Source organism: Macrobrachium nipponense, chromosome 21 (assembly GCF_015104395.2).
Source record: "Macrobrachium nipponense isolate FS-2020 chromosome 21, ASM1510439v2, whole genome shotgun sequence".
NCBI lineage: Eukaryota > Metazoa > Arthropoda > Malacostraca > Decapoda > Palaemonidae > Macrobrachium > Macrobrachium nipponense.
The window spans coordinates 65,979,552-65,996,394 of NC_087212.1; the positions used below are offsets into that span (position 1 = coordinate 65,979,552).

At 43.2% G+C, this 16,843-nt stretch overlaps 1 protein-coding gene across 1 annotated transcript in view; it reads right to left on the bottom strand.

The window, feature by feature from the left end:
- The window catches only part of LOC135198099 (prolow-density lipoprotein receptor-related protein 1-like), an 875,913-nt gene that overhangs the window by 519,740 nt on the left and 339,330 nt on the right, over positions 1–16,843 (bottom strand). The window contains 2 exon segments of the mRNA XM_064225548.1: positions 1,593–1,690; positions 14,806–14,903. Of these exon segments, the coding sequence (XP_064081618.1) occupies positions 1,593–1,690; positions 14,806–14,903 (196 nt within the window).

Below are 16,843 nucleotides of genomic sequence, written 5' to 3' on the forward strand. Positions count from 1 at the left end.
ATTAGGACCATCTGGAAATAACACAAATTTATCAGATTACTGCCTATACAAAACTTCCATATAGTACATGATAACCATAACATGAGAAAAGTAACTAATACAGCTTCTTTAAAAAATGACAATAGGTTATAGATATTAAAAGCCAAAAAGTAAACAATTTTGGTAAATATAAAAATCCCAACAAGCTCTCTGCAACTTTCTGATAATGATCACTATACTCTGGTTTTTTCCATCTGTCCATCAGCCTGTGGTGTTTTTCCATGGTAACACTGCATCCCGGGCTTTAAATAGTTACGCTATGTGTAAGTTTTAGGTAAATAAAAGGATATCTGGGTGTACATTTGCAACTGAAAAAAAGTGTTTTAATAATTTATTGTATGTGAATTACACCGTTAATATTCGAAATAGGGTTATTATTATTGTTGAATGTAAGCTGAATGTAACTATCTAAAGCCCGGCCTGCAGTGTTACCATACGCATACACCACAGGCGGATGGACAGATGGAAAAAAACAGAGTATAGTGTCTAAAAAGAACTGATCATATGTACCAGCTGATTGCAGACTCATTATATTCATCTGCAATCTCTCAAATTGTGCAACATCTACTATCAGGAAGTGGAAGCATAACTTTCTGAATATTTTCCAATTTTTTAGTCCTATGAAATTGAAAATTCCAATAGCAGAATATGTATATCTTCATAAGTTTTCATCCACTTGCCAAGCATGTGTAGGCTGTAACATGATAAAAACTCTTGGGACATTTCTAGTGTAACATCATAAAGTAAATAACTCCTCTCCCTTTGCCAACAAATAACACCCCTTCCTCTAACATTCTTGTCTGCACTGGATGCCACAGTTCATCAGTAACATCAGTAACCTTGTACATACTATAAAGCCATTTTTCTGGGGGTTGTGATACACATTCCCCGCAAATACTGGAAGTTGAATGTACTGAGCAGATAAAAGTTCCTGACACGATCAAAATAGGAACAAACGGTATGTGGCAACTACTAGGCTATATGGCAAGATTGAGTCCTCAATTCATGGCATATTAAAAACAAGAGAAAACTCCAAACTAATACTCTGTGAAAATGTAAAATGTTCTTTATTAGATGTGTATTCATCAATTAAACTTAAGTATATACTATGTACAATATATACTTGCGGAGAAATCATGTTACATAATGTATCTGTTGTCGATATAAAGGGATTATATCTTTGTTCCTGTAAAGAGTTTCTTCACCATGCTAAACTTCATCCTAATAGACTACAGTAGGTCCCTGGCACCAATTTGGATAATAAAAGGCACTTACAACTTTGTCTATTAATTTGTGTTAAGTAGCCTTTTTGTTTTACTTATGGCATTCTTTTTGGTTCCTATAGTATCATTTGTCATAACAACCTTGCATGCTTTTGAGCAGTTTGTATGAGCTCCAAAGTGTAATATGTATAGTTAACATTACACCGTGGAATTAAAATAAAGCATTCAAAATCATGCAAGGTTGCTTAAACAAAAAAAGGCCTATCATACAGAAAAATGCATTGCCATCCAAAAAAAACAATCTAAAGTATTAATATATAATGTGTTTACCTCTTGGTTGTCGGCTTGGATGGAGGACATGAATGTCAAACGGCTGAGTGATAGTCCTCTGAATATCCCGAATATCTGACCCATTGAATTTGTTTGCACTGAAAGAGAGGGATACAAATAATATCACAATAATTCTTGCCAAGTTAATCAAAGGATATCTGTACCTATAGAAATTATATATAAAAATTTCATCACTTATTTTACATTTGCCTTCTCCCCTTCATCTGAGAGACCAAGCTAAAAATCTAGTTACATAAAAAAAAGGTTTCTTGAAATTCCTGAATTTCCTAATGATGGAAACAATGCTCCATACAGCGTGCTGTGCATGATTTACTAAGGAAAACATTCTTTGTAGCTAGAAGCCAAAATACACTACTCGCGTACAACAAGAATTAATAAATAATACGTACGAAGGGGAACTAACATGCTCCTGAGGGACTGAGGACAAAAGCCAAAGGCTAGAAAAAACGAAAAATAAGCAAATAACAAGAGACCCCAGAGTATGTCAGGAGCGAGTTAGGGCCTAAGACATAAGGATAAAATTTGTAAAACCAAAGCTCCAGTACAACAGGAGCTAGAATAATGATGGGGTATACAAAAAAAAGCGGTATAAACAGTTGAAAGCAAACAGAGAGGTAAATGTTATCATAAACAAACCAAGGGAAAGAACGCACGCGTCGAATGATGCACCCAAGATGGCGGATGTAAAAGAGTGTAACCCCGGTTCGCGAGAACTAAGGGGCTAAAAAAGGACTAAAAGGGGATGCTTCGTGCCCTCACGAGATATAAAAATGTAAAATGGAATACTCAACTTGGATGAAGAAGCTCGGGGCTCTGGAGCAGACATGGCTTCGTCAAAAACACAGAAAAAGGGGGCAGCGAGAAAGACACGTGTGTTCACTGAAGCGTGCTAATACAGGAACGTAGCCATTGGGCGTGAGTTGTAGTAGTAGCGAGCGGAAGGTAGATGTTGTAGTCCTTGTAACGGCACTTGCCTAGAGAGGGGCTTTGAAGGGAATCTTCTAATTGGCAGAAAACCTGTGGTAGTGGCCTCCACTTGCCCCTGTCCCTGTGCTTATACCGACGCCCTATGGGTGATAGAGCTGAGGGTAGTAACTTCAGCATTCCATTTAGCTTTTTCTCTGGTATATTTAGAATCTACTTATACCTCGAAATGCGTGCTACAGGAGCATTTCACCAGCCAACACAGGTCGAACCCAGAAATAGATTTTTCCTTTGTCAAAATCCCTTTTTTACACCAACTTATTTTTTATTTGCTTTTCATCCACTCCCTTTGGTTTTTTCCAGCCTAGCTGTACACATTCTGTTTTGATTTGCTTACTTTCACCCTTTATTAAGAACAAATCCTTTGGCACAGCTATAGGAGAATTTACAAATATGACTAAGAGGTTTGGTCAAGCACCTTAAAATAAGTGTCTCATTTTTGCTTAAAACTGCATTAAAATTGGAAAAAGCAACAATTATCCCATAATTATAAATCTGGAGAAACTTCAACAGCTTCCCCTGCATGTGCACAGAGTTCCATAGTACACAAAAGACAGATCACCATTGTCATCCATTGCTGGCATGGTCTCTGCCATAGAAAGCCCTGTTGATGGTTCCAGCATTGAAAACTCCCAGTCCAGTAAGGAGTTCAATCACCAAAATGAGAGTGAGCATGAACCAAGCAAGAGAACTGCTCCTGAGGGTAGTGTGGATCCTCTTTTTGCTATGCTCCAGGAAATACTCAGTTGGTCATTGCTACTAGTGCTCAGTTGATAGTAACATATTCCTTTCCATAAACCTGATTCTCTGTACAGAGTTCCTGAAGGCTAAATAGTATAGTTTCTGTAAGTAGTGAGATTCCTGCAGTGAGAAAGTCCTAAGATTGTTTATACTGTTATCCTGAAATCAGTTAACAGGGATGTCTTGACCAATATTTATCCTTGTATAAGTTCACATCAACCCACTAGCACCAAAGCACTTCCTGTTGCTAAGGTGATCATTGCTGGTAGCATGACTGGCTTGTTATAAATTTCAATGCTGGTGTGAAGGAAATCCTGGCAGTGTCTGCATCATTCTTTGGGCATTTCAGGTACTGAATCCTTGCTTTGTTAGCATATCCTGTCAGTAATTTCTTTAAGGATGATACTGTCAATATCTTTCATTGAGATGGTTGGTCTATCAGCTCTGGCACTGCAACTGCTGCTGCCCTGGGTCCTGGAAGATCAGTGGCTATGGTCCCAATCAGTCTAGGCAATGCTCATACTGATATTCTTTGCTGAGCATATGGCTATCAACGAGAGATCACATGCAAGAGGTCAACTGCTTGTTTCAAGCATTTATAATTTAATTCCATTTGCTCCAGTTATGTCTCTAGAGAATAATGGAAGCACATCATATTCAGTGAAAATCAGTTTGTGTGTGTGTGTAGCATATCCTAACTGCAGTGTGAAAAATTGAGATATACTGCTCATCAAAACACTTAGGCTATGATTGACACCTCAAAGTGAATATTATTGTAATTCTTAAAATGCAATATACTGTGATAGGCTCTAATATACAGGCAGTCCCCGGGTTACGACGGTCTCGGCTTACGACGTTCCGAGGTTACGACGCTTTTCAATTATATTCATCAGAAATTTTTTCCAGTGTTACGACGCATGTCCCAGGGTTACGACGCATGTTCCAGAGTTACGACGCCTACAAACGCTGATCTGGCAGATGAAATATGACACCAAAAATGTAAAACAATCAATATTAAAGGTTTTTTTGATGAAAAATGCAATAAGAATGCAGTTTACATAGTTTTGAATGCACCTAAAGCATTAAAAGTAAGGTTTTCTTAGGATTTTTGACAATGTGCCGGCTTATGACGATTTTCGGCTTACGACGCGTCTCAAGAACGGAACCCCCGTCGTTACCCAGGGACTGCCTGTATATGTTTCTCTATTATATGTTATATTGGCAAAACTATTTTTCAGACATTTCTGCTCCCTTCAAATAACAGTGCATATTCTGGATAGTTGTGAAAAGGAAAGAATTAGTTATCTGACAAAATAACAGGATGACTGGCTATGAAGAAAAAGAATCCTCTCTCATCAGTGGCTGTAAATATTCATGTAGAGGCAACTATTAACAATAAAAAATAATGCAATCATTTCCCGCTACTATGTAACTGATAAAAATAGCAGACTGCTAACCACAATCAAGTGAAGGTAGTACATTTTAATCAAACATATTCTTAATGGAGAAGTTTTACTTTATATAGTCTTATTATTATGCAAGGTTAAATTCTATAGCATGTACAGCAGGTGTGCGGAAAATTTACCCACAGCAATTTACCATCCATTTATTGATGGCAGTTCATCGATTAACAATTCACCGATTCAACAGTTCAACGACCAAGTTAGTAAATTGTCTAAAACTCAATTCAGAACTTTTCTTTTTAAAGATAAGTCTAATTGTTTTAGTTTTCACTAGCCCTTAGATATGGATCTTTAGTTTGTTGAGAGGAAAAGGTTGAAAAAAATTGTATGTTTCTGGCCATCTATTCTATAGAGAAAGACACATTGATGAGACATTGCATGGAAATGTCAGAAATACTATAAAAATAAGTGTCGAGCTCTAGTTAGTACATGTGGAGATTTCATAACAAGTCAATCAAAACAGCATAATCACACTAAAAATGCAGCAAGTGCCAAGCTTCAATAGTTTGTGAGAAAATTCATGAAAAGGCTAAAAATACAACTTAGTTGCCTCATGCCATATTGTCTGATGTCCTTAGAGAATGCAGCCATAGCAGCAATTGGTAAACTTCCAAACACCGATTGCATGAAAAGAACAATTAGAAACATCAGATTTAGGAAGAAAAATGGGCCTATCATTCCACCGCATTGAAAAAGATACAAACTTTCCGGAAGGATTAACAAAGTTGTCAAATGATGAAGAATTTTTGTACTCTGATTAAGGAAATAATAAAGACCGAATATTGATCTTTGCAACAAAAAAAATATTCAACTCTCTCTAAATAGCAAGCATTGGTATACAGATGACATGTTTAAATCAGTGTCTCTGTTATTTTACTAATCATAAACACTACACGGGCTGGAAGAAATCATGTCAATTCCTTTAGTACGTATATATGTTTTGTTACCTGGCAAATCAAAACGAACTTACGTAAGATTTCTAGAAAATATCAAGAAGTTTGATCCTATGTAAAGACCTTTAACAATAATACTAGACTACGAAAAGCAAGGATTAATGTTTTCAATGAAGTTTTGAAAACCAAAAAGCATCATGGATGCTTTTTACCCTTTTCACAATGTATCATTCACTCTATTCAAATAGACGGTTTAAAGAAAGGATATGAAACGAAAGCTGAATTTGCACTAAGTCTTAGAATGCTATCTGCACTAGTATTTGTGCCTTCCCATTCAGCCATAGAAATATTTGAAGAGTTGTGTGATAATAACATCATACCACCTGAAGCACAAGCAGTTCCTGATTACATGAAGGACACATGGATAGGATGGCCTGATCGAAGACTAGTGCATCGACTCCCCCAGTTTCCTTAACTTTACTAGTATTCCTGCAGGCACTAGATTTATCTTAATGTTATGACTGAAGGTTTGTTTCATATATGAACAAAAAATGTTTTATTTTTCATGCTTTCAAATGATAATAAAATTTAAAAGTATGATTTCAATTTTTCTTTGACCTTTTTTTATTAATATATTTCTTTATTTTTTCTTTGCATTATCAAATGATATTGATATTGCTATTCATTCATAGCATGATGAAAAACATCATCATTCAATGAAAAAGTATGGATCCTAGCACTTGGCCTAACAGCCTCAATTCCAAATATACCAGTCCCTGGTTATTGGTGGGGTTCCGTTCCCGGTGGGGTGCTGATAAACGAAGACCACCATTAACCGAACTAAGCGATTTATGGAGATTGTTGTGCCAATAACCAGTTCATGATGCCGATAACTGGGTAATGGTGCCCCTGTTAGATATGTTATGGCAGCATAACTATTAGGTGCCAATAACCGAAACTCTGCGCATTATGGCGCCATAAATCACTGATTTTACAGCACTAGACAAGCGCCATAAAACATGATTGCCATTAGCCGAGTCCGCCAATAACCATGGACTGCCTGTATGTACTGCTACCACAATGAAAGCCTGGAGCTTATTCCCTTGGCTAACACTCTGAAATAAACAATTTTTGAAATTAAAAGATAAAAACTAGGTTAACAGCAGGGAAGGAGAAATCTTAACAATACGTTTGTGTAAATGCTTGTCAGTTGGTAAGTCTGCTAATCGACGAATTGCTTGTCAGAAAATTTGCTAATCGATGAATTGTTGTTGGTAAAAATGACCAATTTTTAACCAATTTGTATTTTTCATAACTAACACACCTGAGGTCTTAACATTAGGATAACACTAACGCCAAGCTGGAAACTGGTAGAATTAATAATAAACTTGTAAGAAACAGGGACTATTGGCATCTATACCAGGTCACGGGGTACGTAGTACCCAGAATGCCCTTGGTGTCCCGTGACACAGAGATTAGAGAAGTTATGAGTGGTGACACACGACTTCCTGTCGGAACCACATCAGTCAGCTCATCAGTGGCAGATTCTTCTGGGAGTTTTGTCTTACCTGGAGAAGCTGGTCCCTCATGGGTGTCTTCATCTTTGGTCTCTGCAATGGAGACTGGGAGAATTCTGGTCTCCAGCGGGGGACTCACCCCTGTTAAAGGTTTCTCTGTCTCTGGAAGTGAGAGAAGACCTTCGCTGGTAGTTGGACGACCAGAATCTTTCGAAGGGTGTCCCTCTGCATTCTCTTCCACCTGACTTACTTCTATTCTCAGACGCCTCCCTTGCAGGTTGAGGCACTCATTTAGGCGGCCTCAACGCTTCAGGAGTTTGGATTTTGGAGGACAAACTGCAACATATCAACGCCTTGAAGTTGAAGGCAGCCTTCCTGGGTCTGAAGGAGTCTCGGGAGAAGGTAGAAGGTTATTCTGTCGTTCTCATGTTAGACACCACCACAGTGGTAGCCTATGTGAACAAACAGGGAAGCCTGGTTTCACGTCAACTTCACGCCTTGACCGTCGAGGTTCACCAGTGGGCGGTCAGCAATTCGGTAGAGCTCTCAGCCAGATATATCCCAGGCAAACAGAATGCGGTCGCAGACAAACTCAGTCGTCAGGATCAGATCCTAGGCACAGAGTGGTCCCTTCATCAAGTGGTATGAGACAAGCTCTTCCAGGTTTGGGGGAGACCCATGCTGGACCTTTTTGCGACTCGCTTCAACAGGAAGCTGGAGATATTCTGTTCTGTGGTCCCAGATCCTTTAGTGTTAACAGAGGACGTATTCCAACATCCCTGGGACAACCTGGAGGTGTATGCCTTCCCTCCGTTTTATTTGATCCATCAAGTTCTGAACAGGCTAATGAGTTCACAAGGTCTCAGGATGACTTTGGTAGCCCCTCTGTGGCCTCAGGCAGAATGATTCCAGATCTGGTGTCGTTGTTGTCAGAGGTTCTGAGGGAAATTCCCCCTTGGCGACATCTGTGTCAGATGCATGTGGAAAGGTTCCACCAGTCAGTAGAATCCCTGTCTCTTCACGGTTGGAGGCTATTAAGTATCTACTTCAAGCGAGAGGCTTTTCTCAGAGAACAGCAGGGCATATGTCCAGCAGTCTCAAAAAGTTTACCTCTGCAGTTTACCATGGCAAATGGGCGATCTACTGTGATTGGTGTCGTAAACGGGGTTTTTCTCCACTCGCAACCTCTATTCAGTGAATAGCAGACTTTTTAACCTTCCTCAGAGAAGAGAAACGTTTGTCTGTTTCTGCCATTAGAGGCTACAGGGCAGCCCTGAGTTTGGTGTTACACCTTAGAGGTATCGACATCTCTTCCTAGGAACTTTCCTTGCTAGTTAAAGGGGTTTGAGAGTCGAGTTCTCCTAGGGAGCTCAAGCCTCCGATGTGGGATGTTTCCTTGGTTCTCAAGAGCTTCACTAAGAGTCTACATGAGCCCTTGTGTTGCTCATCTGACAGGAACTTGATGTTCAAGACAGTATTCCTTCTGGCCTTGGCATCTTCCAAGAGGGTAGGACAGCTCCACGGTTTAAGCTATAATGTGAAACACACCAGGGGTTGGGGGTCGGTGTCCTTCGAATTTGTCCCGGAATTCGTGGCCAAGACCCAAAATCCCTCTATGCATGATGACAGGTTCACTTCGTTTTCTAGCTTCTCAACTAGCTCCAGTCCCTCTCCAGAAGTCATTTCTTCTGGAAGCTGGACTGGTGGGTAGGCCCCCAGCTGGTTTAGGATGTCTTGTACCCCGCTCCAAGTATGAGTCTATCCTCTTGTTAAGACCGAAGGTTTGTTTGCGTATGAACAAAAGACAAATTTTCTATGACAATATGTATTTTTTATAACTACAAACTTGAGGTCTTAACATTATACTGCCCGCCTCTGGCCGCCCCTCTGTTTGTTAAGACATCCTGAGTTGGGAAAGACTGACACGGTGGCGTAGGTGCATGGTCCTTGACCACTCTTCACCCGATCTATGCATGCGTTGCCAGATATCACAAGATTCTTTGCTTTCATCTGCTTTTTAACCGGATCCAGCTAGGCGCTAGAAATTATCCTATCCCAATTTTCCTATACTTAGTACAGCACATGGGACTGTCTCACATATGAACTACTTTACAATACCTTTCTTTGGATGTCATGTTTGATGACAGCTACTTGACCACGAATAAATAGTTTCAGTAGGCTAGGCTAAAATGAAAAAGTTCTTGAATGACACATTTTTCTCACTAAAGTATATCAATTTTCTTTAGTAATACTGTAGTGCATACACTTATAAAAACCTAGGTCCTCCTTGTTCCCAAGCTGAACAGGATACCATGGAATACCAATTAAAGGTGCAGGATGAGGTTGGGAGGAAGCTATCAGTATATTTGCCACAAAAACAGGCAAATATTTGCACACTTCTTTGTGAGAGAAAACTAGATAGAGTAAGCATTATGTAAGCCAATGGGCTGAATACATATATGAAGCAGAGGATAATGAGGCAATCAATACCTTAGCTCTTGAGGTATTGGTAAGGCTTTATATTATATTGTTACCACTGGGACCTCAACCCATCCAAGATAAAGAAGCTAATAGAGCTGAGAGCTGCTATAAAATAACAATTTGTCGAATATTGTATTTTTCCTAACTATACAAACCTGAGGTCCTTTAACAATAGGAATGTAATTTGCCGCAGCTGGAACCGGTCGTAAGCTTCGAACAACGGAGTTCGGTAGTTAACTGCTTGTCCGACAGTCAGCGCACCGCGCAACTGGGAGGTGAAGAATCACTTTGCTTTAGGCCCAGGAAAAAACAGAGTGAGGGATGGCATGAGGTGGGACTATGTGTAAAGGACCTCAGGTTTGTATAGTTAAGAAAAATACAATTTTCAACAAATTGTTATTTGTTCAGATACGTAATACAAAGCATCGGTCCTTTAACAATAGGAAGACTCACTTCTTGGTGGGTGGAATCTGAGTCAATGAACAGACTGGTGTTCGTCCAACCTTGGCTCCCTCCCTGGTCGTAAGAGCAGAGGGAGGGATCCTAGCCTCTGCCCAATGATCGGGGTATGTACTGCAGGATCAATGGTCAGACCTCTGGACCCAAGTAATAAGAGGGAGGCCAAGGTACCTCTTAAAACTAGCAAGCAAGAACTTGTTCCTATTGCAAGAGGCAATATGAAGTCATGGATTTGTCTCTTGTTGGCTTCCACTCCCCCCACTTTGTTGGGGGAAGTGGTGGATAATTGCTCCTATCCCTAATAAAAGGGATAGGATGGAGCTCGGTCGAGTAGCTTACCTGCATCGGTCTCCTGTTCCAGCGTAGTGACGACCACGTCCCTCTGCCCAGAGGTAGAGGGGGAGAAAAAGATGGGGAAGAGAAGCCAGTCACACTCTCATTCACTCATCCATTCATGCAGTCACACAAGGATGCGATGCTGTTCTGTCCGCTCAGGTGCTGGGTAAGCTACACAACCTGTTGAGCAGCCACCACGGGTCCCAAGGAAAAAAGTGTCCAAGGACCTGTGGGCTAAATCCCGAAGGTAGAAGGAGGTGGTGATCTGGTTGGTCCAGACCCCCCCCCTTCAGGACCTGCGCCATGGAGAAGTTCTTGCGGAACGCAAGGGAAGGACCAATGCCTCTGACTTCATGGGCTCTCGGACGAAGGGTACGCATGTCGTCGCTACCATCAGCTTCGTACGCCCTCCTGATCACCTCACACAGCCAGAAAGAAAGTGTTCTTGGATACTTCTTTCTTGGTCCCCCCGATGCTAACGAAGAGGCGTTGACACTCAGGCCTGAGGTGCCGAGTTCTCTTCATATAGCGCCGTAGCGCCCTCACAGGACAAAGCAGCATCTCATCCGCATTGTTGTCGGTGAAGTCCAATAGGGAGGGGATTGTGAATGACTCGAACCAGTCGTCAGGGACCGAAGGATTCTGAGTCTTCGCTACGAAGTTCGGGATGAAATCGACGTCACAGATCCCCATCCCCTGGAATGCTTGACGTCGAAGGAAAGACCATGAAGTTCCCCTACTCTCTTCGCCGATGCCAGGGCCAGCAAGAAGAGGTTCTTGAGGGTCAGACCCCTGTCTGACGACTCTCGGAGTGACTCCTAAGGACGAGTGTCACATCCCACCCAGGGGGCCTGAGTTCCCTGGGTGGGCAAGTCCTCTTGAGGCTCCTCATTAGAAGGGAAATCTTGAACGAGTTCGAGATATCCACTCTCCTCAGTTTCAGGACTAGGGCCAAGGCGGCCCTGTATCCTTTGACTGTGGGGACGAAGAGGAGCTTCTCTCAGCGAAGAAAAACGAGGAAATCCGCTACCTGCTGAAAAGATGGCCCACTTTCCCTGGTACACAGCTGCAGAGGACTGTCTGATGTACCCAGCCATCTCTGTTGCTGCTCGGCGAGAAAAGCCTCTCGCTCGAAAGAGATGGTGGATAACAGCCAGCCGTGAAGACTAAGGGACTGGACTGACTGGTGGTACAGTTCCACGTGTGGCTGGCAGAGAAGGTTGTGCCAAGGGGGAATCTCTCTCGGTGCTTCCGCAAGCAGAGCCAGCAGGTCCGGATACCAAATGGCCAGATCATCCGGAGATTCGGGGTGACCAGTGCTCTGCTGATCACCTTGCGAATCAGACAGAACGGGGGAAAGGCGTAAACGAAGAGGTTGTCCACAGGTGTTGGAGAGCGTCCTCTGCAGCTGCCCATGGGTCCGGCACAGCCGAGTAGAAAACCTGAAGTTTCCTGTTGTGCCGAGTCCAGAGCAGATTGCGGCAGACCTACCGTCATCCTGGGTTCCTTCTTAGGGCCCCAGAACGACTCGAGCCTGGACGTAGGCTCAGAAGGTGGGAGCGGCGATCCTTCCCCGAGGTCCTTGTGCTGATGAATCAGCGCAATAACCTCCAAAAATGACCTCTGGATCTCGGGATTGACTGCATCCTGTGGAGTCGGACTGTCAAGTCCCTCCAGCAAGAGCGCCTCCCGAGACCCTCCTCCTTCAGAAGGAGGAACCGCAACAGATCCCTCCCAGTCTCCTCCGGCCACTTGCGCATACAATCTGGTCGGTCCTAAGACCGTGCCAGGCTCGTAGGGCGTTGTGGTGGGGCTGTGAGGAGCGCGCTCCCCACGATCACTCCGGTTCGTCTCGCTCTTCCCAGTGTAACCCGAGGAAGTTGAAGGGATCGGAGAGGAAGACCTGACGCTCCCCCCTCGCCCACCGGCAGAACCGATGTGCTTGGGGGGCTGCAGGCGATTGCCAACCCGCGGTGGCAATCGAGCTGCAGGCCTGGTGGCGCGGCTCTCCGGGTGAGAGCGGCTGGACCAAGAACAGCAGCTCCGGTCCCGAGAGTCAGAGGAGCTGCTGCTGGTCCCCCTACCCGCCCGGTCCCGGTGGGAGTGGTGGTCAGGGGACCGGCAGAGTCAGCTGTCGCGGTGAGAGCAAGACCTGTCGTCGCAGCGCGTCGTGGCGACCGAGGGGACCTCTTCCTTGCCTCAGCCCGCGGCCGGTCTGGGACCATTGCATCAACCCTGGGTACCAGCAGATCACTACAAGAGCAATCGCTGGTCTGGCGGGAGTCACCTGAGCGACTCTCACCAGTCTTCCGCTCTGTGCCTCGGTCCTGGCTCCAAGCGAACGCGGAATCCTGAGCCTTGGCTGCACGGTCACCCACAGGTGACCGCACACCCGGTACCCCTCGCAAACGAGAGGCCGAGACGGAACCTGATGTAGCAGCAGAGCCCCTAGCACCAGGTGAGGAGGTACCGGTGTTAGCGGGTACCCCTCTGGTCCCCAAAGGAGCGGGAGGACCAGCGGAAGACCCCCCTGTCACACCGGAGTGAGATGGGCCCTTAGAAGTTCCCGAAGGAGACTTCTTGGGGGGGAGGAGGCGGCCTTCTTCTTCCTCGGCACTGAAGCCTTGGAAGTCGAAGGGGAAGAGGCGGCAGCAGACGACGATGAAGACGACGACGACACCTTCCACCTCTTCTTCTTCTTCGTCAGCTTTCTCAGGACAGTTGTCAGGTCCTCCATCCAGGACGGAGCCGGGGCAGTTGTCAAAGCAATACAGCCCGGCTGCACCTGTCCGGAAGGACCTGCGACTGGAGCAGCAACACCACGGGCAGGAACGACGTCGGCAGGGGTTGGTCCAGGTACGGCAGTTACGGCAGGAACAGCAGGTACGGCAGGAGGCGGGGCAGCGGCCAGCGACATCCTGGGTACTGGCGGCAGGTCCAGGGGTGAGCTCTTAGGGCACCGGAAGTCGGGGGCTGAGGTGAGAGCGGCAAACCCGGGCGGCGGTGTCACGACCCTCCTCGGAATACCTGGAAGCGGCGCCTGAACAGCAGCTGAAGGTGTTACCATAGTCACATGTTGAGTGTAAACAAGGTGAGGAGGGGCGGCATACACCAGGGTCGAGATGGTGGTGGTAGTGGTGGTTACCAGACCGTGTGTTACCGGTGCAGAGCCACTCGCCAGGTGATGCAACAGCCCCCGAACACTCAAGTGTCCCCTGGAGACCCAGCGAGAACCAAACCTGGCCAAGGTCGTCACCCGTGGCAGGCACACCTGAGGAGGCAAAGGTAGGGTTAGTAGGGGAGGTTCCCCCTCGCCCGAGGGGGGGGGGGGAGTCCCCACCCCCGAGCGACTGGAAGACCCCGAGTACAATTGAATGTCGGGGTATCTCGCCCCCTCCTCTACGCTCGACAGATCAGGTGAAGAGAAGGAGCGAGAAACCCCCTCAGCGAAGAAGAAGGAGTCATACGTGGGAGTTGAGATGGAGGAAGGAAAGAAGACGACGTGTCCGTGAACAGGGGAGTAGCCGGAGAACTTTCCGATGACTCCCTGCCAGGCTTACGTCGCTTCCCCCTCCCCTCATATCGCGCCCACTGCTCCTCCAACCACAAACAACAAATATCGCAAGGCTCAGTGCGAGAGCATTCGCTCCCCCGACACCGAGCACATAATTCATGAGGGTCAACCTTAGGAAAGGAGTGGAAGGCCCCACACTTACGGCCCTCCACACCAGGGCACAGTCTGCGGCTGATGGGGGGGCGTGGGGAACTCTCCAGCTCACGAGAATCCATAATAACAACAAAAATACAAAATGCACAAGTACACACAGTATTTTGACACAAGCACACTAGTATTACAGAGCAAACCAAAGTTTTGAAGATAAAAAGCATACGACGAAAGGCGGGCAGAGAGAAGTGGAGAACACGTCCGTCACCCAGCGCAGCCGAAAGCAAAGTGATTCTTCACCTCCCAGTCGTGCGGTGCGCTGACTGTCGGACAAGCAGTTAACTACCGAACTCCCTTGTTCGAAGCTTATGACCGGTTCCAGCTGCCGCAAGTTACATTCCTATTGTTAAAGGACCTATAGTTTGTATTACGTATCGGAACAAATGATGAGTTTTTAGTGCCAAAACAGCTAATGAGTTTGCTGTACAGTAAGTAACATTACCTGGCACACAAAAATAAGAAGCGTGACTTTTAATTATCATCATCAATATCAAGTTGTGTAACCAGACAACTAAGTCTAATGACTTCACATCTAACAACATAAGGAGAACATTGCCTGTTGTAACAAATGATACAGTAATCACGATAATTTACCTGATGACAGAATTTGTCCTCCAGTCAGTCCAGTACACATAGTTGCCAAACAAAGTAATGGCAAATGGATGAGACAACAGATGATGCTCTCGTAGAATCTGTTATAAAGATATAATCACAACTAATCACCAATTTTAGTATTTAAAACAAAATGAGTTTAAAAAGAATATCACTTATACCCTGAATTAGACATTTATTTCTCAAAAATTGCTCTCACTATACCAACAACAGATTAACCCTTAAATGCCTATTGAACGTATTATACGTCAACTAAAATTGTCTGTTGGGTGCTAATCGGATGTACGGTATGTAGGCTACAAAAAGTTTTTTTAAATATTCGCGGAAAAATAGTTATAAGCCTAGTTTGCGAAAAATTTTAAATCATGCGCCTTGAGGGATGCTGGGAGTTCACGGATCACGCTGTTGTTTTGTTTACAAGCATTACCCAGGCGCGCATGCGTGAATTGCTTTCTTCTCGCACTAAAAAGCATCAGCGGCGCATCTCAGAAATTCTTCTGTCACTTTGTGGTCATTTTTGCACTGTTTTATATTAGCTGTTACATAGAGTTTTATATATGAAAACGTGTGCAATTTCATGTATAATAAAACAAAAAATAACTCATGGTTGTAGCTTTTATAAATTTTGAAATATTTTCATATAAATCACAATAAGTGCTAAAATTTCAACCAAAATGGTAGAAAAATGCAAGTGTAAGCTAAAACTCTTCATTCTAGTAACATTCAATCATTTACCTTCCTTTTGAAACAAACGGGAAGTTTCTAGCACAATATTTCGATTTATGGTGTATTTTTGAAAAAAAATTTTCCTTACATCCGTGCGCGGTAACTCAGCTGAAAATCTCAGAAATTCTTTGGTCACTTTGTCGTAATTTTTGCACCATTTTATATTAGCCATTACATAAAGTTTTATATATGGAAACGTGTGCAATTTCATGTAAAATACAACAATAAACAACCCATGGTTGTAGCTTTTATCAGTTTTGAAATATTTTCATATAAATAACGATAAGTGCTAAAATTTCAACCTTTGGTCAATTTTGACTCGACCGAAATGGTAAAAAACGCAATTGTAAGCTAAAACTCTTACATTCTAGTAATATCGAATCATTTACCTTCATTTTGCAACAAATTGGAAGTCCCTAGCACAATATTTTGATTTATGGTGAATTTTTGAAAAAACTTTTTCCTTACATCACATCCGCGAGTGGTAATTCAGCTGAAAATCTCAGAAATTCTTTCGTCACTTTGTCGTAATGTTTGCACCGGTTTATATTAGGCGTTACATAAAGTTTTATATATGAAAATGTGCGCAATTTCATGTAGAATACACCGAAAAATAACTTATGGTTGTAGATTTCATCAGTTTTGAAATATTTTTATATAAATCACGATGTGCCAAAATTTCAACCTTTGGTCAACTTTGACTCGACCGAAATGGTCGAAAAACGCAATTGTAAGCTAATACTCTTACATTCTAGTAACATTCAATCATTTACCTTCATTTTGCAACAAACAGGAAGTCTCTAGCACAATATTTTGATTTATGGTGTATTTTTGAAAAAACTTTTTCCTTACCTATGCGCGTGGTAACTCGGCTGAAGTGTTATACATGAAAATGTGTGCAATTTCATGTAGAATACAACAAAAAATAACTCATGGTTGTAGCTTTTATCAGTTTTGAAATATTTTCATATAAATCATGATAAGTGCTAAAATTTCAACCTTTGGTCAACTTTGACTCAACCAAAGTGGTCAAAAAATGTAATTGTAAGCTAAAACTTACATTCTAGTAACATTCAATCATTTACCTTCGTTTTGCAATAAATGGGAAGTCTCTGCCACAATATTACGATTTATGGTGAATTTTTGAAAAAAACATTTTCCTTACCTCTATGCGCGGTAACTAGAACTGAAAATCTCAGAATTTCTTTAGTCACCTTGTCATAATTTTTGCACTGTTTTCTATCAGGCGTTACATGAAGTGTTATACATGAAAATGTGCACAATTTCATGTAAA